General features: G+C 42.3%; 1 protein-coding gene across 1 annotated transcript in view; it reads left to right on the forward strand.

The window, feature by feature from the left end:
• The window catches only part of sycp2 (synaptonemal complex protein 2), a 1,164,109-nt gene that overhangs the window by 874,897 nt on the left and 263,854 nt on the right, over positions 1-25,358 (forward strand). The window contains exon 31 of the mRNA XM_070894856.1: positions 12,384-12,557. Coding sequence (XP_070750957.1) covers positions 12,384-12,557 — 174 coding nt within the window. The remainder of the gene's footprint in view (positions 1-12,383; positions 12,558-25,358) is intronic.

Raw genomic sequence — 25,358 nt, forward strand, 5'->3', positions numbered from 1 at the left:
TTATTGCACACTTGTTCATTGTGGATTATTACACACTTGTTCATAGTGGATTATTACAATTGTTCATATGGATTATTACACACTTGTTCATTGTGGATTATTACACTTGTTCATTGAGGATTATTACACACTTGTTCATTGTGGATTATTACACTTGTTCATTGTTGATTATTACACTTGTTCATTGTGGATTATTACACTTGTTCATTGTGGATTATTGCACTCCTTCATTGTGGATTATTACACACTTGTTCATTGTGGATTATTACACTTGTTCATTGAGGATTATTACACACTTGTTCATTGTTGATTATTACACTTGTTCATTGTGGATTATTACAATTGTTCATATGGATTATTACACACTTGTTCATTGTGGATTATTACACTTGTTCATTGAGGATTATTACACACTTGTTCATTGTGGATTATTACACTTGTTCATTGTTGATTATTACACTTGTTCATTGTGGATTATTACACTTGTTCATTGTGGATTATTGCACTCCTTCATTGTGGATTATTACACACTTGTTCATTGTGGATTATTACACTTGTTCATTGAGGATTATTACACACTTGTTCATTGTTGATTATTACACTTGTTCATTGTGGATTATTACACACTTGTTCATTGTGGATTATTACACTTGTTCATGTGGATTATTACATACTTGTTCATTGTGGATTTTTACACATGTTCATTGTGGATTATTGCACTTGTTCATTGTGGATTATTACAATTGTTCATATGGATTATTACACACTTGTTCATTGTGGATTATTACACTTGTTCATTGTGGATTATTGCACACTTGTTCATTGTGGATTATTACACACTTGTTCATTGTGGATTATTACAATTGTTCATGTGGATTATTATTACACACTTGTTCAATGTTGATTATTACACTTGTTCATTGTGGATTATTACACTTGTTCATTGTGGATTATTGCACACTTGTTCATTGTGGATTATTACAATTGTTCATGTGGATTATTACATACTTGCTCATTGTGGATTATTACACAAGTTCATTGTGGATTATTGCACTTGTTCATTGTGGATTATTATTACACACTTGTTCAATGTTGATTATTACACTTGTTCATTGTGGATTATTACACACTTGTTCATTGTGGATTATTGCACTTGTTTATTGTGGATTATTGCACACTTATTCATTGTGCATTATTGCACTTGTTTGTTGTGGATTATTACACTTGTTCATTGTGGATTATTTCACTTGTTCATTGTGGATTATTATTACACACTTGTTCAATGTTGATTATTACACTTGTTCATTGTGGATTATTACACTTGCTCATTGTGGATTATTACACACTTGTTCATTGTGGATTATTACACTTGTTCTTGTGGATTATTACATACTTGTTCATTGTGGATTTTTACACATGTTCATTGTGTATTATTGCACTTGTTCATTGTGGATTATTACACTTGTTCATTGTGGATTATTACACTTGTTCTTTGTGGATTATTACACTTATTCATTGTGGATTATTACACACTTGTTCATTGTGGATTATTACACACTTGTTCATTGTTGATTATTACACACTTGTTCATTGTGGATTATTGCACACTTGTTCATTGTGGATTATTACACACTTGTTCATAGTGGATTATTACAATGGTTCATATGGATTATTACACACTTGTTCATTTTGTATTATTACACTTGTTCATTGAGGATTATTACACACTTGTTCATTGTGGATTATTACACTTGTTCATTGTTGATTATTACACTTGTTCATTGTGGATTATTACACTTGTTCATTGTGGATTATTGCACTCCTTCATTGTGGATTATTACACACTTGTTCATTGTGGATTATTACACTTGTTCATTGAGGATTATTACACACTTGTTCATTGTGGATTATTACACTTGTTCATTGTTGATTATTACACTTGTTTATTGTGGATTATTGCACACTTATTCATTGTGCATTATTGCACTTGTTTATTGTGGATTATTACACTTGTTCATTGTGGATTTTTTACATACTTGTTCAATGTTGATTATTGCACTCCTTCATTGTGGATTATTACACACTTGTTCATTGTGGATTATTGCACTCCTTCATTGTGGATTATTACACACTTGTTCATTGTGGATTATTACACTTGTTCATGTGGATTATTACATACTTGTTCATTGTGGATTTTTACACATGTTCATTGTGGATTATTGCACTTGTTCATTGTGGATTATTATTACACACTTGTTCAATGTTGATTATTACACTTGTTTATTGTGGATTATTACACACTTGTTCATTGTGGATTATTACACTTGTTCATTGTGGATTATTGCACACTTGTTCATTGTGGATTATTACACACTTGTTCATTGTGGATTATTACAATTGTTCATGTGGATTATTATTACACACTTGTTCAATGTTGATTATTACACTTGTTCATTGTGGATTATTACACTTGTTCATTGTGGATTATTACACACTTGTTCATTGTGGATTATTACACTTGTTCATTGTGGATTATTGCACACTTGTTCATTGTGGATTATTGCACACTTGTTCATTGTGGATTATTACAATTGTTCATGTGGATTATTATTACACACTTGTTCAATGTTGATTATTACACTTGTTCATTGTGGATTATTACACTTGTTCATTGTGGATTATTACACACTTGTTCATTGTGGATTATTACACTTGTTCATGTGGATTATTACATACTTGTTCATTGTGGATTATTACACATGTTGATTGTGGATTATTGCACTTGTTCATTGTGGATTATTATTACACACTTGTTCAATGTTGATTATCACACTTGTTCATTGTGGATTATTACACACTTGTTCATTGCGGATTATTGCACTTGTTCATTGTGGATTATTATTACACACTTGTTCAATGTTGATTATTACACGTGTTCATTGTGGATTATTACACACTTGTTCATTGTGGATTATTACACTTGTTCATTGTGGATTATTGCACTTGTTTATTGTGGATTATTGCACACTTATTCATTGTGCATTATTGCACTTGTTTATAGTAGATTATTACACTTGTTCATTGTGGATTATTGCACACTTATTCATTGTGCATTATTGCACTTGTTTATTGTGGATTATTGCACTTGTTCATTGTGGATTATTACATTTGTTCATTGAGGATTATTACACACTTGTTCATTGTGGATTATTACACACTTGTTTATTGTTGATTATTACACACTTGTTCATTGTGGATTATTGCACACTTGTTCATTGTTGAGTATTACACACTTGTTCATTGTGGATTATTACAATTGTTTATATGGATTATTACACACTTGTTCATTGTGGATTATTACACTTGTTCATTGTGGATTACTCCACTTGTTCATTGTGGATTATTACACTTGTTCTTTGTGGATTATTACACTTGTTCATTGTGGATTATTACACAATTGTTCATTGTGGATTAATGCACTTGTTCATTGTGGATTATTACACACTTGTTCATTGTGGATTATTGCACACTTGTTCAGTGTTGAGTATTACACACTTGTTCATTGTGGATTATTACAATTGTTCATATGGATTATTACACACTTGTTCATTGTGGATTATTACACTTGTTCATTGTGGATTACTCCACTTGTTCTTTGTGGATTATTACACTTGTTCATTGTGGATTATTACACAATTGTTCATTGTGGATTAATGCACTTGTTCATTGTGGATTATTACATACTTGTTCATTGTGGATTATTGCACACTTGTTCATTGTTGAGTATTACACACTTGTTCATTGTGGATTATTACAATTGTTCATTGTTGATTATTACACTTGTTCATTGTGGATTATTACACTAGTTCATTGTGGATTATTGCACTTGTTCATTGTGGATTATTCCAATTGTTCATATGGATTATTACACACATGTTCATTGTGGATTATTACACTTGTTCATTGAGGATTATTACACACTTGTTCATTGTGGATTATTACAATTGTTCATTGTGGATTATTACACACTTGTTTATTGTGGATTGTTACACACTTATTCATTGTGGATTATTGCACTTGTTTATTGTGGATTATTACACTTGTTCATTGTGGATTATTACACTTGTTCATTGAGGATTATTACACACTTGTTCATTGTGGATTATTGCACTTGTTCATTGTGAATTTTTACACTTGTTCATTGTGGAGTATTACACTTGTTCATTTTGGATTATTACAGTTGTTCATGTGGATTATTACACACTTGTTCATTGTGCATTATTGCACTTGTTTATTGTGGATTATTACACTTGTTCATTGTGGATTATTGCACACTTGTTCATTGTGGATTATTACACTTGTTCATTGTGGATTATTACACACTTGTTCATTGTGGATTACTACAATTGTTCATTGTGGATTATTACACACTTGTTCATTGTGGATTATTGCACTTGTTCATTGTGGATTATTACACTTGTTCATTGTTGATTATTACACTTGTTCATTGTGGATTATTACACTTGTTTATTGTGGATTATTGCACACTTATTCATTGTGCATTATTGCACTTGTTTATTGTGGATTATTACACTTGTTTATTGTGGATTTTTTACATACTTGTTTATTGTGGATTATTACACTTGTTCATTGTGGATTATTACACTTGTTCATTGTGAATTATTGTACACTTGTTCATTGTGGTGTATTGCACTTTTTCATTGTGGATTATTGCACTTGTTCATTGTGAATTATTACACTTGTTCATTGTGGATTATTACACACTTGTTCATTGTGGATTATTACACTTGTTCATTGTGGATTATTACACTTGTTCATTGTGGTGTATTGCACTTGTTCATTGTGGATGAATGCACTTGTTCATTGTTGATTATTACACACTTGTTCATTGTGGATTATTACACACTTGTTCATTGTTGATTATTACACTTGTTCATTGTGGTGTATTGCACTTGTTCATTGTGGATGAATGCACTTGTTCATTGTTGATTATTACATTTGTTCATTGTGGTGTATTGCACTTGTTCATTGTGGATGAATGCACTTGTTCATTGTGGATTATTACACTTGTTCATTGTGGTGTATTGCACTTGTTCATTGTGGATGAATGCACTTGTTCATTGTTGATTATTACACACTTGTTCATTGTGGATTATTACACACTTGTTCATTGTTGATTATTACACACTTGTTCATTGTGAATTATTACACACTTGTTCATTGTGGATTATTACACTTGTTCATTGTGCACATTGCTGGCTGTGCAACTGCCTCAGCGAGGAGAAGCACAACACGGAGGAGCCAGAAGGAGCAAGTGTGCTCAGGGCAGATCCACCTCAGTCGGTTGGTCAGGGTGATTGAATGCTTCACGAAATGCTACATTGCACAATCTGTACAACAAGCTTCACATACTGCCCAGACTACTATCGATCTCTACCTACCAACACTCACACCCACATCTCATGTCTTGAACACAATGACAGCTATTCAATTATGCCAGGCACTAGATCCATTAGTTATTAGAATGAATGTGATATGTGTCTCTCGTTTATGCATACATTTATTAATAAGAGTTTGCAATATTTTGTGGTCTCCTTTCACCTTTGCGCGAGGAGGACGCTGTGATATAGCATGACGCAGGGATGGTATGATGGGGAGGTGGTGTCCAAAAGCGATCTGGTATTTCAGTCATTCTGGTGAGAGCCCTGATGTACCTCCTCAGAAGAACATAAAAAATAGCAGCAGGAGTAGGCCATACGGCCCCTCGAACCTGCTCTGCCATTTAATAAGATCATGGCTGATCTGATCATGGACTCAGTTCCATTTCCCCGCCCGATCCCCATAACCCTTTATTCCCTTATTGCTCAAAAATCTGTTTATCTCCGCCTTTAACATATTCAATGACCCAGCCTCCACAGCTCTCTCGGGCAGAGAATTCCGCAGATTAACAACCCTGAGAGGTGAAATTTCTCCTCATCTCAGTTTTAATGGCGGCCCCTTATTCTGAGACTATGTCCCCATTTTTAGTTTCCCCTATGAGTGTAAATATCCTCTCTGCATCCTTCTTGTCAATCCCCCTCATTATTTTATATGTTTCGATAAGATCACCTCTCATTCTTCTGAACTCCAATGTGTATCAGCCCAACCTACTCAACCTGTCTTCATACGTCAACCTCCTCAACTCCGGAATCAACCTAGTGAACCTTTTCTGAACAGCCTCCAATGCAAGTATATCCTTCCTTAAATACAGAGACCAAATCTGTACACAGTACTCCAGGTGTGGCCTCACCAATACCCTGTACAGTTACATAAGAACATAAGAATTAGGAACAGGGCCATCTAGCCCCTCGAGCCTGCTCCGCCATTCAACAAGATCATGGCTGATCTGGCCGTGGACTCAGCTCCACTTACCTGCCCGCTCCCCATAACCCTTAATTCCCTTATTGGTTAAAAATCTATCTATCTGTGATTTGAATACATTCAATGAGCTAGCCTCAACTGCTTCCTTGGGCAGAGAATTCCACAGATTCACAACCCTCTGGGAGAAGAAATTACTTCTGAACTCGGTTTTAAATTGTCTCCCCCGTATTTTGAGGCTGTACCCCCTAGTTCTAGTCTCCCCGACCAGTGGAAACAACCTCTCTGCCTCTATCTTGTCTATCCCTTTCATTATTTTAAATGTTTCTATAAGATCACCCCTCATCCTTCTGAACTCCAACGAGTAAAGACCCAGTCTACTCAATCTATCATCATAAGGTAACCCCCTCATCTCCGGAATCAGCCTAATGAATCGTCTCTGTACCCCCTCCAAAGCTTGTGCGTCCTTCCTTAAGTAAGGTGCCCAAAACTGCACACAGTACTTCAGGTGCGGCCTCACCAATACCCTGCACAGTTGCAGCAGGACCTCCCTGCTTTTGTACTCCATCCCTCTCGCAATGAAGGCCAACATTCCATTCGCCTTCCTGATTACCTGCTGCACCTGCAACTAACTTTTTAGATTCATGCACAAGGACCCCCAGGTTTTAATTTCTCCTCGTTCAAATAATATTCCCTTTTATTGTTTTTTTTTCCAAGGTGGATGACCTTACATTTTCCGACATTGTATTCCATCTGCCAAACTTTAGCCCATTCGCTTAACCTATCTAAATCTCTTCGCAGCCTCTCTGTGTCCTCTACACTACCCGCCATCTGCAAATTTTGTTACACTACACTCTGTCCCCTCTTCCAGGTCATCTATGTATATTGTAAACAGTTGTGGTCCCAGCACCGATCCCTGTGGCACACCACTAACCACTGATTTCCAACCCGAATAGAACCCATTTATCCCGACTCTCTGCTTTCTGTTAGCCAGCCAATTCTCGATCCATGCTAATACATTTCCTCTGACTCCGCGTACCTTTATCTTCTGCAGTAACCTTTTATGTGGCACCTTATCGAATGCCATTTGGAAATCTAAATACACCACATCCATCAGTACACCTCTATCCACCATGCTCATTATATCCTCAAAGAATTCCAGTAAATTAGTTAAACATGATTTCCCCTTCATGAATCCATGTTGCATCTGCTTGATTGCACTATTCCTATCTCGATGTCCCGCTATTTCTTCCTTAATGATAGCTTCAAGAATTTTCCCCACGACAGATGTTAAACTAACCGGCCTATAGTTACCTGCCTTTTGTCTGCCCCCTTTTTTAAACAGAGGCGTTACATTAGCTGCTTTCCAATCCGCTGGTACCTCCCCAGAGTCCAGAGAATTTTGGTAGATTATAACGAATGCATCTGCTATAACTTCCGCCATCTCTTTTAATACCCTGGGATGCATTTCATCAGGACCAGGGGACTTGTCTACCTTGTGTCCCATTAGCCTGTCCAGCACTACCCCTCTAGTGATAGTGATTATCTCAAGGTCCTCCCTTCCCACATTCCCGGTACCAGCATTTTTGGCGTGGTTTTTGTGTCTTCCACTGTGAAGACCGAAGCAAAATAATTGTCTACGGTCTCAGCCATTTCCACATTTCCCATTATTAAATCCCCCTTCTCATCTTCGAAGTTATCAACATTTACTTTAGTCACTCTTTTATATTTTATATATCGGTAAAAGCTTTTACTATCTGTTTTTATGTTTAGCGCAAGTTTACTTTCGTAATCTATCTTTCCTTTCTTTATTGCTTTCTTAGTCATTCTTTGCTGTTGTTTAAAATTTTCCCAATCTTCTAGTTTCCCACTAACCTTGGCCACCTTATACACATTGGTTTTTAATTTGATACACTCCTTTATTTCCTTGGTTATCCATGCTGGTTATCCCTTCTCTTACCGTCCTTTTTCACTGCAATATATTTTTGTTGAGCACTATGAAAGAGCTCCTTAAAAGTCCTCCACTGTTCCTCAATTGTGCCACCGTTTAGTCTGTGTTCCCGGTCTACTTTAGCCAACTCTGCCCTCATCCCACTGTAGTCCCCTTTGTTTAAGCATAGTACGCTCGTTTGAGACACTACTTCCTCACCCCCAATCTGTATTACAAATTCAACCATGCTGTGATCACTAATTCCAAGAGGATCTTTTACTAGGAGATCGTTTATTATTCCTGTCTCATTACACAGGACCAGATCTAAGATAGCTTGCTCCCTTGCAGGTTCTGTAACATACTGTTCTAAGAAACTATCCCGTATACATTCTATGAATTCCTCCTCAAGGCTCCCCGTGCGATTTGATTTGACCAATCGATATGTAGGTTAAAATCCCCCATGATTACTGCCGTTCCTTTTTCACATGCCTCCATTATTTCCTTGATTATTGTCCGCCCCACCGTGACTTTATTATTTGGGGGCCTATAAACTACGCCCACCAGTGACTTTTTCCCCATACTATCTCTAATCTCCACCCACAATGATTCAACATTTTGTTCATTAGAGCCAATATCGTCTCTCACAACTACCCTGATATCATCCTTTATTAACAGAGCTACCCCAACTCCTTTCCCTTCTTGTCTATCTTTCCGAATTATTAGATACCCCTGTATGTTTAATTCCCAGTCTTGGCCACCCTGCAACCACGTTTCTGTAATGGCCACCAAATCATACCCATTTGTAATGATTTGTGCCGTCAACTCATTTACTTTATTTCGAATGCTGCGTGCGTTTTGGTAGAGTGTTTTAATACTAGTTTTTAAACCATGAGTTTTAGTTTTGACCCCTCCTGCAGCCCCTTTATATTCATACATATTGTCCCTTCCTATCACCTTGTGGTTTACACTTACTCCAGTGCTACTCTGCTCTGTTGCCTCCTGCCTTTTGCATTCTTTCTTGGAGTCCTGTTCATCTGAGCTCTCACCCACTCTAACTAGCTCAGAGCCCTCTCCTGGGTTCCGAATACTCCTCGCATTGAGGCACCGAACTTTCATGCTTGCCTTTTTATTACACTTTGACCCTTTAGAATTTTGCTGCAGTGGCCCTTTTTGTTTTTTGCCTTGGGTTTCTCTGCCCTCCACTTTTACTCATCTCCTTTTTGTCTTTTGCTTCTGTCTCCATTTTGTTTCCCTCTGTCTCCCTGCATTGGTTCCCATCCCCCTGCCATATTAGTTTAACTCCTTCCCAACAGCACTGGCAAACACTCCCCCTAGGACATTGGTTCCAGTCCTACCTAGGTGCAGACCGTCCGGTTTGTACTGGTCCCACCTCCCCTAGAACCGGTTCCAATCCCCTAGAATTTGAATCCCTCCCTGCTGCACCACTGCTCAAGCCACGTATTCATCTGAGCTATCCTGCGATTCCTACTCTGACTAGCTCGTGGCACTGGTAGCAATCCCGAGATTACTACTTTTGTGGTCCTACTTTTTAATTTAGCTCCTAGCTCCTTAAATTCTTCTCATAGGACCTCATCCCTTTTTTTACCTATATCGTTGGTACCAATGTGCACCACGACAACTGGCTGTTCACCCTCCTTTTTCAGAATGTCCTGCACCCGCTCCGAGACATCCTTGACTCTTGCACCAGAGAGGCAACATACCATCCTGGAGTCTCGGTTGCGACCGCAGAAACGCCTATCTATTCCCCTTACAATTGAATCCCCTATCACTATCGCTCTTCCACTCTTTTTCCTGGTCTCCTGTACAGCAAAGCCAGCCACGGTGCCATAAACTTGGCTGCTGCTGCCCTCCCCTGATGAGTCATTCCCCTCAACAGTACTCACTACCTTCCTTGCACTGCTCTTCCTGCTGGTCTTCCATTCCCTATCTGGCTGTGGACCCTTCACCTGTGGTAAGACCAACTCGCTACATGTGCTACTCACGTCATTCTCAGCATCGCGGATGCTCCAGAGTGAATCCACCCTCAGCTCCAATTCCGCAACGCGGTCTGTCAGGAGCTGGAGGCGGATACACTTCCCGCACACGTAGTCGTCAGGGACACCGGAAATGTCCCTGACTTCCCAAATGGTACAGGAGGAGCATATCAATGACCGAGCTCTCCTGCCATGACTTAACCCTTAGATACACTTAATTTGGCGACAACAATGTTAACAGGAGTTGTAGCAGGATTTCTCTGTTTTTATACTCTATCCCCCTTGCAATAAAGGCCAACATTCCATTTGCCTTCCTGATCACTTGCTTTAGCTGCATCCTAACTTTTTGTATTTCATGCACAAGGACCCTCAGGTCTCTCTGTACTGCAGCACTTTGCAATTTTTCTCCATTTAAATTATAATTTGCTGTTCTATTCTTTCTGCCAAAGTGGATAACCTCACATTTTCCCACATTATATTCCATCTGCCAAATTTTTGCCCACTCACTACGCCTGTCTATATCTCTTTGCAGATTTTTTGTGTCCTTCATCACAATTTGCTTTCCACCTATCTTTGTATCATCAGTAAACTTGGCTACAGTACACTCGGTTCCTTCATCCAAATCATTAATATAGATTGTCAATAGTTGAGGACCCAGCACTGATCCCTGTGGCACCACACTAGTTACTGTTTACCAACCGGAAAATGACCCAGTTATCCCGACTCTGTTTTCTGTTAGTTAGCCAATCCTCTATCCATGATAATATATTACTCCCAACCCGTGAGCTTTTATCTTGTGCTGTAATCATTATGGAATGCCTTCTGGAAATCCAAATAAACCACATCTACTGGTTCTCCCTTATCCACCCTGCTCGTTACATCCTCAAAGAACTCCTCATTTCTCTGCGCACATGTTCCCGCATTTCTGGCTGTCTCCGCTTCCTCCACTGTGGATCCTGGAGGGCAGGTGATATGCCGGCACAGCCCCCATTAAGGTTGCCAAGTGTAGGAGTTTGAATCTTTGAACAATAAATGTAGCCACCTTGAATTTGCCAGAACAATGCTGATATACAGAACCTTGAAATTGCTCATGCAACCTCATCCACGAGCTGAAACTGACAAGAGACCATAGGAACTAACCTAGCCTGACAGCTGTGAGTGATGAATGTGGAAGCCTGGAGCCGCATCCTGCAGCTATGCACTTCCTCTCTCTCTCGTTGTCTGCTCGAGGTGCAATGGTCAGTGTCCGTAATGAATTTGGCATATCGGACCAGTGAGTGCACTGGGGGGTCCGGATTTGCGTACATGCCGGATTCGCCTCGTCCGGCACTATTGCATCAGCGTCCTGTTACTGCCCTCTGTGGCGCTAACGGAAGATGCTAACCAACTGAATTCTTCCCCTCAAGAGTTTTATTCAAGACCATTATTTTAATCTTCTTCATAACAAGTATCAGAAGTCCAAAATCCTTCAGCATAGAGCAGTTGGGCCAAATGAACTGTCTGTGCTGTAAATTCTTTGTATTTCTATTTACTCCTGGAATAGCCAATTTATATCCTCTTGGGCTCTTTCACAAGCTTTGTCACATTTTGCCAGACCTCCCAATTTGGTGTCCTAATAAGAGTGGCCTCAACACAGACCACTGTGGAACACCACTCACTCTTTTTAGTCTGATAACAATACTTTTATCCTTTGTTTTCTTCCCTCCTTGTGACCACATTCCCCTTAATTCCATGTGCCATTACCATTGCCATAAGTTTCTTATAGTGTATCAAATGCTAATGAAACACCACTGCATTTCCAAATGTTATCAACCTGTTCCGGTGCTTATATAGATCTCATATATCCAGCCTTACAGATGGAGTTTATATGATGCCACAAAAGGGAGTATATCACAAGTCTGAGCATCAGACTCTAGCTGAATTTTGCCTGAATGCTAACTCGACTTATGCTTTCGTAGATACAGAATAGCTTCATTAAGAGTTTTGAATGTCTGAGTGGATATAAGTTATTTCACTTTGTACTGTTTTTTAATTTTCAGATGTGGATTATAAATGAGTTAAAGTGTTTTTTATTTTGATAGAAGCTTGCTGAGAAGATCAATTCAACAAAAGTCCCAGCTGAAAGGAAGCTGAGAGCTTGTCCACAGAGAACGGCTGCAGTTCAGCCATGTTACAAAGAAGCTTCAGAATCTGAGTTTGACAGTAGTGAAGAATGTCTCCGATCCTCGCCTCAAAGAGAAAGGGATTTAACCATGGTAAAAAAAACCTGCACATTTTGTCAAAGTTCCTATACAATAAAGCGTGCTATAAATATCATTACGGATAACTGAATATTGAGTTCTCCTTCCCCCAGCCTCCGCCCCAAATGGTTTACTTGTTTTGGAGTAGTCTAGATCTCCTCTATGATGCCCTGTTACCATTAATTTCCTGCAGCACTTGTGGGCATAATATACATGAGGTCGGAATCCTCTTCAGCCTGTTTGTTCCACAGAATAAGGATTCATTCACTTTCTTCGAAGAAATCAATCAATAATGAATTTTGTGGGGTATCCAAGTCTACAATCTGTAATTGTCTAATTTGAAATAATGTCCCACACTTCATTTAACACGATCATGCCACCAGCACCAAATAGTCTGAATTGATGCATATTCAACACAGACTGGAGTTTATAAAGACAAAAGTAATGAAATAGTGGTAGGAAAAGACTGGAGCACATATGGGGAATTTAGCTTCGAAGCAATGGAAGTCATGTGGGCCACAAATTCAATGAACAATTTTCCAAACTCTTATTCTCATTTCCCATTGTGAGAACTCTGTACTGGAAGCACATAATCTTAAAATGTATCCCAATATCGTTACATAGATTGAAACAAGAGCATCTATAATCAAAAAGCAATTTCTGAAGTAATCTTAAATTTTCTAATGTATGTATTAGGGAAGACTTTCAACTGTCTCTTGCCTGAAAACTGGGCGTCCGACAGTTAAGAGTCTGGTGTGGAACTTGTGCATCCATGTTACCCGCCTGGTATCATCTCTCAGGTAGGCCTTTAACAAGCGGCCGGCACTCCCACCCAATGCTATGCCTGAGTATGGAATAGGGCCACAATTAACGGGTACAGCATGCACAGTACATGCCAGTCCCATTTCTCCAAAAGTTGTGAGGCCTAACTGGCAGTCCATAAAAGACTTACAGGGACGAGCAAACTACTGTTTCGATCTCAAATTGACATTTCAGCAAAACATTTTGGATGAGAGATTTCCAGACAAATGTAATTATATTACATTCAGTGATACAGAATAAGACAGAATAATTATGAGAATCCTCCCAGTAAGAACATTGCATGTTTTCTTTTTACTCGTTCATGGGATATGGACGTCGCTGGCAAGGCTCACATTTATTGCCCATCTCTAGTTGCCCTTGAGAAGTTGGTGGTAAGCCACCTTCTTGAACCGCTGCAGTCCGTGTGGTGATGGTGCTCCCAGAGTGCTGTTAGGGAGGGAGTTCCAGGATTTTGACCCAGCGACGATGAAGAAACGGTGATATATTTCCAAGTCAGGATAGTGTATGATTTAGAGGGAAACTTCGAGGTGGTGGTGTTCCCAGCGCCTGCTGCCCTTGTCTTTCTAGGTGGTCGACGTTGCGGGTTTGGGAGGTGCTGCCGAGGAAGTCTTGGTGAGTTTCTGGACTGCATCTTGTAGATGGTACACAATGCAGCCATGGTATGTCAGTGAAGGAGGGAGAGAATGTTGAAGGTGTGGATGGGATGCCAATCAAGCGGGCTGCTTTGTCCTGGATGGTGTCATACTTCTTGAGTATTGTTGGAGCTGCACTCATCCAGACAAGTGGCGAGTATTCCATCACACTGACTTGTGCCTTGTAGATGGTGGAAAGGCTTTGGGGAGTCAGGAGGTGAGCCACTTACCGCAGAATACCCAGCCTCTGACCTGCTCTTGTTGCCACAGTATTTATGTGGCTGGTCCAGTTAAGTTTCTGGTCAATGGTGACTCCCAGGATGTTGACAGTGGGGGATTCGGCGATGGTAATGCAGTTGAACGTCAAAGGGCAGTGGTTAGATTCTCGCTTGTTGGAGATTGTCACTGCCTGGCACTTGTGTGGCGCAAATGTTAATGCCACTTATCAGCCCAAGCCTGAATGTTGTCCAGGTCTTGCTGCATGCGGGCATGGACTGCTTCATTATCTGAGGAGTTGCAAATGCAACAGAACACTGTGCGATCATCAGCGAACATTCCCACTTCTGACCTTATGATGGATAGAAGGTCATTGATGAAGCAGCTGAAGATGTTTGGGCCTAGGACACTGCCCTGAGGAACTCCTGCAGCGATGTCCTGGGGCTGTGATGATTGACCTCCAACAACCACAATCATCTTCCTTTGTGCTAGGTATGACTCCAGCCAGTGGAGAGTTTTCCCCCTGATTCCCATTGACCAGTTTTATTGGGGCTCCTTGATGCCACACTCGGTCAAATGCTGCCTTGATGTCGAGGGCAGTCACTCTTACCTCACCTGTGAAATTCATCTCTTTTGTCCATGTTTGGACCAAGGCTGTAATAAGGTTTGGAGCCGAGTGGTTCTGGAGAAACCCAAACTGAGCATTGGTGGGCAGGTTATTGGTGAGTCAGTGTCGCCTGATGGCACAGTGGTCTGTGCTTCATGAAGGATATCCTCACTGGAATCTGCCACCTGCTGCAGGTGCAACTGCAACCTCCAAGCAGGACAAGGAGCACATTGCCAAGTGGTTGTAAACTTTTATAGGTCAGAGCTCCTTCCAGGCCGGAACAGCAGATATTTGCAACATCTCCCAGTTTGCCATCCACTGCTGCATAAGGGAGCTCACTGAGACTCTTTATTCCAAGATAGCCAAATACATTTCCTTCTCTCTGGCCTAGATAGCCTTCAGCTTCCCTCTGTGCCTTTCTCGGCATCCTATGAAGGGCCCATCAAGGCACTCGTCGCTACCTCCTTACGAGCAGCAACCCCAACTGTTCCATTCTTCCACAGTATCTCACCGGCCTTCTCACCCAGCATGCCCACGTGAGGCTAATCTTGCCAATCTCCTCCCCGTCCAACTCACCCACCCTAGTTGGCAGTAGGGCAGCCATCACCGACTCTCTCCGCATCTCCCTCCAGAATGTCCGTTCACTTGTGAACAAGACCCTTGCCATCTATGAGTTTATCATGGATGATGGTATCGACATCACAGCCCTAATGGAAACTTGGTTGAAGGGCGATGACACCTTATCCTTAAATGAAGCCTCCCCACCAGGATATACCTTCCACCACTTGCCCCGCTCAGACCGCCATGGTGACAGTATAACTCTGATCACCAAATCACACCTTGGTCTGTCCCCCTGCTCCTCCGTCACCTGCTCCTCCCTTGAGTATCTCACCCTATTCCACCCCTCTCACCTCTCTTTTAAAATTCTCGTTCTCTATCGCCCACCCAAGTACCATAAAATGTTATTACAAATATTTCTTCACCACTTTCCTCCCTTAGCCTCTGTACCGAACGACTTCTCATCCTCGGTGATTTTAACATCGATCTCAATTAATCATGCTCTGTCTCCTCTCAGTTCACTAGCCTCGTATCCTCCCTTAATCTTTCCCTCAATTTAAACTCCCCATATTCACGGCCAGCCCCTCGACCTTGCCATCTCTCATGGTCTCACTACTCCCATTGTGCATATCTGACCAATTGATCGTATTGCTCTCCACCCACATCTCCCTTCCATTCCCCCTCCCCACCGCCCCCCCGCAGCCCCCCAACTCCGCAACCCTACCTCCTTCTGTGTCCGCCCCTGGATAAAACTCTCTCCTGACTCTCTTACAACTGTATGACTGAACTCCCAACTGTCCAGTCTTTGGCCCTCCATTCATCATGTAAAGATATTGGGATACATTTTAAGATTATGTGCTGCCAGTACAGAGTTCTCACAATGCGAATTAAGAATAAGAGTTTGGAAAATTGTTCATTGAATTTGTGCACCACATGACTTTCATCGCTCAGAGGCTAAATTCCCCTGGTTCAGCCCTGACCTTCGCTCCCTTAAGTCCAAGGGACACAGACTTGAACGGATGTGGCGAACAACTGGTTTAGCCATTCACCGCCTGATCTGGCTGGACCACATAAAGCACTATCGGGTCCTGCCAACATCACTCACTATTCCAGAATCATTCTGGAATGTAAAGATAAACTTAGGCTTCTATTCCCCACTGCAAACCACCTTTTTAAACCCCGCTCCTCAGTCTCCACCCTCACCTCCGACAATAAGTGTGAGGAGCTCTTTGGTTTATTTTGTCTCTCAGATTGAGACCATCCGATCAGCTGCCTCTGCCTCTTCACTTCCTTCCCCTAGCCCACCGGGCCAAACTTCCTCTGAGTTTCCCCCCTTCCCTCGCACTGACCTCACATCTTTTTCCACTCAGTTAACCTGTCCAAGTCACCCTGCAGCCTCTTAGCATCCTCCTCACAGCTCACACCGCCACCCAGCTTAGTGTCATCTGAAAACTTGGAGATATTACATTCAATTCCCTCATCCAAATCATTAATGCATATTGTAAATAGCTGGGGTCCCATCACTGAGCCCTGCGGCACCCTACTAGTCACTGCCTGCCATTCTGAAAAGGACCCGTTTATCCCGACTCTCTGCTTCCTGTTTGCCAAGCAGTTCTCTATCCACGTCAATACATTACCATGAAAACGAGTGCTTTAATTTTGTACACCAATCTCTTGTGTGGGACCTTGTCAAAAGCTTTTTGAAAGTCCAAATACACCACATCCACTTGTTCTCCCGTATCCACTCTACTAGTTACATCCTCAAACAATTCCAGAAGATTTGTCAAGCATGATTTCCCTTTCATAAATCTATGCTGACTTGGACCAATTCTGTCACTGCTTTCCAAAGGCGCTGCTATTTCATCTTTAATAATTGATTCCAACATTTTCCCCACCACCGATGTCAGGCTAACCAACCTATAATTCCTCGTTTTCTCTCTCCCTCTTTTTTAAAAAATGGTGTTACATTAGCTATCCTCCAGTCCATAGAAACTGATCCAGAGTCGATAGACTATTGGAAAATGATCACCAATGCATCCACTATTTCTAGGGCCACTTCCTTAAGTACTCTGGGATGCAGACTATCAGGCCCCGGGGATCTAACGGCCTTCAATTCCATCAATTTCCCTAACACAATTTCCTGACTAATAAGGATTACCTTCAGTTCATCCTTCTCGCTAGATCCTCTGTCCCTTAGTATTTCTGGAAGGCTATTCATGTCTTCCTTCGTAAAGACAGAGACAGAGCCAAAGTATTTGTTCAATTAGTCTGCCATTTCTCTGTTCCCCATTATAAATTCACCTGATTCTGACTGCAAGGGACCTAGGTTTGTCTTCACTAATCTCTTTCTGTTCACATATCTATAGAAGCTTTTGCAGTCAGTTTTTATGTTCCCAGAAAGCTTCCTCTCATACTCTATTGTCCCCATCCTAATTATCCACTTTGTCCTTCCCTGCTGGATTCTAAATTTCTCCAAGTCCTCAGGTTTGCTGCTTTTTCTGGCCAATTTATATGTCTCTTTCTTGGATTTAACATTATCCCTAATTTCCCTTGTTAGCCACGGTTGAGACACCTTCCCCATTTTATTTTTACTCCAGATAGGGATGTACAATTGTTGAAGTTCATCCATGTGATCTTTAAATGTCTGCCATTGCCTATCCATCGTCAACCGTTTAAGTATCATTTGCCAGTCTAATCTAGCCAATTCACATCTCATACCATCGAAGTTACCGTTCCTTAAGTTCAGGACCCTAGTCTCTGAATTAACTGTGTCACTCTCCATCTTAATAAAGAATTCTACTATATTATGGTCACTCTTCTCCAAGGGGCCTCGCACAACAAGGTTGCTAATTAGTCCTTTCTCATTACACATCACCCAGTCTAGGATGGCCAGCCCTCTAGTTGGTTCCTCGACATATTGGTCTAGAAAACCATCCCTAATACACGCCAGGAAATCCTCCTCCACCGTATTGCTACCAGTTTGGTTAGCCCAAACTATATGTAGATTAAAATCACCCATGATAACTGCTGTACCTTTATTGCACGCACCCCTGATTTCTTGTTTGATGCTGTCCCCAACCTCACTACTACTATCGTTTTCTGCCCTTTGGTATTCCACAGCTCTACCCATACAGATTGCACGTCATCCAAGCTAATGTCCTTCCTTAATTTCCTCTTTAACCAGCAATGCTACCCCACCTCCTTTTCCTTTCTGTCTATCCTTCCTGAATGTTGAGTTCCCAGCCTTGATCATCTTGGAGCAATGTCTCCATAATCCCAATTATATCATATTAATTAATAGCTGCCTGCGCAGTTAATTCGTCCACCTTATTATGAATACTCCTCGCATTGAGGCACAGAGCCTTCAGGCTTGTCTTTTTAACACACTTTGACCCTTTAGAATTTTGCTGTAATGTGGCCCTTTTTGATTTTTGCCTTGGGTTTCTCTGCCCTCCACTTTTACTTTTCTTCTTTCTATCTTTTGCTTCTGCCCCCATTTTACTTCCCTCTGTCTCCTTGCATAGATTCCCATCCCCCTGCCATATTAGTTTAACCCCTCCCCAACAGCACCAGCAAACACTCCCCCAAGGACATTGGTTCCAGTCCTGACCATCTGGTTTGTATTGGTCCCACCTCCCCCAGAACCGGTTCCAGTGTCCCAGGAATTTGAATCCCTCCCTCCTGCACCGCTCCTCAAGCCACACATTCATCTTAGCTATCTTGTTATTTCTACTCTGACTAGCACATGGCACTGGTAGCAATCCTGAAATTACTACCTTTCAGGTCCTGTTTTTTAATTTAACTCCTAGCTCCCTAAATTCATCTTGTAGGACCTCATCCCGCTTTTTACCTATATCGTTGGTACCTATATGCACCACGACAACTGGTTGTTCACCCTCCCCCTCCAAAATGTCCTGCAGCCGCTCCGAGACATCCTTGACCCTTGCACCAGGGAGGCAATATACCATCCTGGAGTCTCGGTTGCGACCGCAGAAACGTCTATCTATTCCCCTTCCAATAGAATCCTCTACCACCATAGCTCTCCCACTCTTTTTCCTGCCCTCCTGTGCAGCAGAGCCACCCATGTTGCCATGAATTTGGCTGCTGCTGCCCTCCCCTGATGAGTCATCCCCCCCAACAGTACCCAAAACAGTGTATCTGTTTTGCACGGGGATGACCACAGGGGACCCTTGCACTACCTTCCTTCCACTGCTCTTCCTGCTGGTCACCTATTCGCTCTCTGCGTTTGTAACCTTTGCCTGCGGTCACCAACTCACTAAGTGTGGTATTCACGATATCCTCAGCATCGTGGATGCTCCAGAGTGAATCCATGCGCAGCTCCAGTGTCGCAATGCAGTCTGTCAGGAGCTGCAGCAGGATACACTTCCTGCACATGTAGTCGTCAGGAACACAGGAAGCATCCCTGAGTTCCCACATAGCACAGGAGGAGCATGACATGGGTCTGGGCTCTCTTGCCATGACTTAACCCTTAAATTAATTTAATTTGGCAACAATGATAAAGGTTACCTGCTGATAAAGGAAAAGAAAAAGAAGAAAAACTACTCATCAATCACTAACTACCGCAAATCCAAGCTCCCTTCCCTCTCCAAAGTCCTTGAACGTTTTTGTTGCCTCCCAAATTCGTGCGCAGTTGGAGTCCCTCCAATCCGGTTTCCACGCTTACCAAAACGGCTCTCATCAAAGTCACAAATGACACGGTTGACCACTCTTATCCTTCTCCAACGCCTCTCCACATTGTCCAGCTGGGTGGGACTGCACTCACCTGGCTCCATTCTTACCTATCTAATCGTAGCAGAGAATCATCTGCATGGGTTTTATTACTGCTCCCGCTCCATTACCTCTGGTGTCCCCCAAAGAGCTATCCTTGGCCCCTCCTATTTCTCATCTATATGCTGCCCCTTGACGACATCATCCGAAAACACAGTGTCCGTTTCCACATTTACGCTGATGACACCCAGCTCCACCTCACGATCACTTCTTTCGACCCCTCCATGTCTCTAAATTGTCAGACTGCTTGTCCGATAACATAGAAACATAGAAAATAGGTGCAGGAGTAGGCCATTCGGCCCTTCGAGCCTGCACCACCATTCAAAAGGTCATGGCTGATCATTCACCTCAGTACCCCTTTCCTGCTTTCTCTCCATACTCCTTGATCCCTGTAGCCATAAGGGCCATATCTAACTACCTCTTGAATATATCCAATGAACTGGCATCAACAACTCTCTGCGGTAGGGTGAGTGAAGAAGTTTCTCCTCATCTCAGTCCTAAATGGCTTACCCCTTATCCTTAGACTATATCCCCTGGTTCTGGACTTCCCCAACATCGGTAACATTCTTCCTACATCTAACCTGTCCAGTCCCGTCAGAATTTTATATGTTTCTTTGAGATCCCCTCTCATCCTTCTAAACTCCAGTGAATACAGGCCCAGTCGATCCAGTCTCTCCTCATATGTCAGTCCTGCCATCCCAGGAATCAGCCTGGTGAACCTTCGCTGCACCCTCTCAATAGCCAGAACGTCCTTCCTCAGATTAGGAGACCAAAACTGAACACAATATTCAAGATGAGGCCTCAATAAGGCCCTGTACAACTGCAGTAAGACCACCCTGCTCCCTATGAAAGCCAACATACCATTTGCCTTCTTCACCATCTGCTGTACTTACATGCCAACCTTCAATGACTGATGTACCATGACACCCAGGTCTCGTTGCACCTCCCCTTTTCCTAATCTGCCGCCATTCAGATAATATTCTGCCTTCATGTTTTTGCCCCCAAAGTGGATAACCTCACATTTATCAACATTATACTGCATCTGCCATGTATTTGCCCACTCATCTAACCTGTCCAAATCACCCTGCAGCCTCTTAGCGTCCTCCTCACAGCTCACACCACCACCCAGCTTAGTGTCATCTGCAAACTTGGAGATATTACATTCAATTCCTTCATCTAAATCATTGATGTATATTGTAAAGAGCTGGGGTCCCAGCACTGAGCCATGCGGCACTCCACTAGTCACTGCCTGCCATTCTGAAAAGGACCCGTTTATCCCGACTCTCTGCTTCCTGTCTGCCAACCAGTTCTCTATCCACGTCAGTACATTACTCCCAATACCATGTGCTTTAATTTTGCACACCAATCTCTTGTGCGGGACCTTGTCAAAAGCCTTTTGAAAGTCCAAATACACCACATCCACTGGTTCTCCCTTGTCCACTCTACCAGTTACATTCTCAAAAAATTCTAGAAGATTTGTCAAGCATGATTTCATAAATCCATGCTGACTTGAACCGATCCCGTCACTGCTTTCCAAATGCGCTGCTATATCATCTTTAATAAATGATTCCAACATTTTCCCCACTACTGATGTCAGGCTAACCGGTCTATAATTACCCGTTTTCTCTCTCCCTTCTTTCTTAAAAAGTGGTGTTATATTAGCTACCCTCCAGGCCATAGGAACTGATCCAGAGTCGATAGACTGTTGGAAAATGATCAGCAATGCATCCACTATTTCTCGGGCCACTTTCTTAAGTACTCTGGGATGCAGACTATCAGGCCCCGGGGATTTATCGGCCTTCAATCCCGTTAATTTCCCGAACACAATTTCCTGCCTAATAAGGATTTCCTTCAGTTCCTCCTTCTCACTCGACCCTCGGTCCCCTAGTATTTCCGGAAGGTTATTTGTGTCTTTCTTCATGAAGACAGAACCAAACTATTTGTTTAACTGGTCAGCCATTTCTTTGTTCCCCATTATAAATTCACCTGAATCTGACTGCAAGGGACCTACGTTTGTCTTCACTAATCTTTTTCTCTTCACATAGCTACAGAAGCTTTTGCAGTCAGTTTTTATGTTCCCAGCAGGCTTCCTCTCATACTCTATTTTCCCCCTCCTAATTAAACCCTTTGTCCTCCTCTGCTGAATTTTAATATTCTCCCAGTGCTCAGGTTTGCTTCTTTTTCTGGCCAATTTATATGCCTCTTCCTTAGATTTAACACTATCCTTAATTTCCCTTGTTAGCCACGGTTGAGCCACCTTCCCCATTTTATTTTTATTCCAGACAGGGATGTACAATTGTTGAAGTTCATCCATGTGATCTTTAAATGTTTGCCATTGCCTATCCACTGTCAACTCTTTAAGTATCATTAGCCAGTCTATTCTAGCCAATTCACACCTCATACCATCTAAGTTACCTTTCCTTAAGTTCAGGACCCTAGTCTCTGAATCAACTGTGTCACTCTCCATCTTAATAAAGAATTCTACCATATTATGGTCACTCTTCCCCAAGGGGCTTGACACAACAAGATTGCTGATTAGTCTTTTCTCATTACACATCACCCAGTCAAGGATGACCAGCCCTCCAGTTGGTTCCTTGACATATTGGTCGAGAAAACCATCCCTAATACAGTCCAGGAAACCCTCCTCCACCGCATTGCTACCAGTTTGGTTAGCCCAATCCATATGTAGATTAAAGTCGCCCATGATAACTGCTGTACCTTTATTGCACGGGTCCATAATTTGTTGTTTGATGCTGTCCTCAACCTCACTACTACTGTTTGGTGGTCTGTACACAACTCCCGCTAGCGGTTTCTGCCCTTTGGTATTCCGTAGCTCCACCCATACCGATGCCACATCATCTAAGCTAATGTCCTTTCTTACTATTGCATTAATTTCCTCTTTAACCAGCAATACCACCCCAACTCCTTTTCCTTTCTATCTATCCTTCCTGAATGTTGAATACCCCTAGATATTGAGTTCCCAGTCTTGGTCACCCTGGAGCCATGTCTGCATGATGCCAATCACATCATATCCGTTAACTGCTATCTGCGCAATTAATTCGTCCATCTTATTACGAATACTCCTCGCATTGAGGCACAGAGCCTTCAGACTTGTCTTTTTAACACACTTTGCCCTTTTAGAATTTTGCTGTAATGTGGCCTTTTTTGCTTTTTGCCTTGGGTTTCTCTGCCCTCCACTTTTACTTTTCTTCTTTCTATCTTTTGCTTCTGCCCCCATTCTACTTCCCTCTGTCTCCCTACATAGGTTGCCATATAAGTTTAACCCCTCCCCAACAGCACGAGCAAACACTCCCCCTAGGACATTGGTTCCGGTCCTGCCCAGGTGTAGACCGTCCGGTTTGTACTGGTCCCACCTACCCCAGAACCGGTTCCAATGTTCCATGAGTTTGAATCCCTCCCTTTTGCACCACTCCTCAAGCCACGTATTCATCTGAGCTATCCTGCAATTCCTACTCTGATTCCTACCCTGACTAGCACGTGGTAGTAACCAGTTCTGGAGGAGCAGAAATTTTCTGCAATTGAATATTGGGAAGATGTAATTCATTGTTTTTGGTCCCCGCCACTGACTCCATCCCTCTCCCAACATCTGTCTGATGCTGAACCAGACTGTTCGCAATCGAGGTGTCATATTTGATCCTGAAATGAGCTTCCGACCATATCCGCAGCATACCTAAGAGCACTTATTTCCACCTGCGTAACATCGCCCATCTCCACCCTTGCCTCAGCTCATCTGCTGCTGAAACCCTCATCTATTCCCTTTTGTTACCTCTAGACTTGACTATTCCAACGCACTTCTGGCTGGCCTCAAACATTCTACCCTACGTAAACTAGATGTGATCCAAAACTCGGCTGTCCGTGTCCTAACTTGCACCAGGTCCCGCTCACCCATCACCCCTGTGCTCGCTGATCAACATTGGCTCCCAGTTAAACAACCCCTCGATTTCAAAATTCTCATCCTTAATTTCAAATCCCTCCCTGGCCTCGCCCCTCCCTATCTCTGTAATCTCCTCCAGCCCCATAACCCTCTGAGATATCTGTGTTCCTCTAATTCTGCCCTCCTGAACATCCCTGATTATTATCGTTCAACCATTGATGGCCGTGCCTTCTGTTTCCTAGGCCCCAAGCTCTGGAACTCCCTGTCTAAACCTCTCCGTCTCTCTACCTCTCTTTTCTCCTTCAAGACGCTCCTTAAAACATAGCTCTTTGACCAACCTTTTGGTCACCTATTCTAATTTCTCCTTATGCGGCTCGGTATCAAATCTTTGGTCTCGTAATACTCTTGTGAGGCAACTTGGGAAGTTTCACTACGTTAAAGGCGATATATAAATACACGTTATTGTTGTTGGCCAGAGAGCAGCAGGCGGAACGAGTACACGGCTTTGCAAGGATTGCAGGCTTCCCCATGTGGGGTGCCATTGACTGCACACACCTCGCTATGCAGAACGCCGCACGTAAATTCTGAGATGTACTGCAACTAAAAGGGATTCCACTTCCTCAATGCCCAGCAGGTGTATGAACATACTCAGTGAATCATGCAGGTCAATTCTCAGTATCCTGGCAGCAGTCATAATGCCTTCATTCTCTGGCAGTCCGGTATCCCATCTGCATTTGAGCCACCAGCAAACCAGAGGGTGGCTGCTAGGCGTCAAGGGCTATCCAATAACAGCATGGCTCATGACTCCAGTGTGCATCCTATGCACATGTGGGCATGTGGGCAGCGTTCCTGCAATGAGATATCATCGAGCAGACTATTGGTGTGCTAAAGCAATGCTTCTGCTGCCTGGACGACTCTGGAGCAGCCCTGCAGTACTCGGCAAAGCATATGTTGAGATCCGTTGTGGTCTGCTGCCACCAGCTATACGGCGACCAGCTAAAGAGGAGGAGGAAAAGAAAGGGAAGGAGCATCCTAGATGAACTCTTTCTGGCTGGGCTGTCCGTGACCGACTCGTCTGGCTGTGATAGTGAATATGGAGTTGTGTAAACTGCTAACGGTCCACACCTTACCTTTCCTCTGTTGCTGACAATCTTGACCACAGTGCTACAATAAAAGCCACCACAAAACAACCATTCCAAACCCAATTTATAATTCACATCACGTCATACTGCATACTAACATCAACTAATCACCCTTGTGCACTCCCTTTGTGCCTGTCTTCAATGTTCCTTTGCTTT

This window comes from Pristiophorus japonicus, chromosome 12, assembly GCF_044704955.1.
Source record: "Pristiophorus japonicus isolate sPriJap1 chromosome 12, sPriJap1.hap1, whole genome shotgun sequence".
Lineage (NCBI taxonomy): Eukaryota > Metazoa > Chordata > Chondrichthyes > Pristiophoridae > Pristiophorus > Pristiophorus japonicus.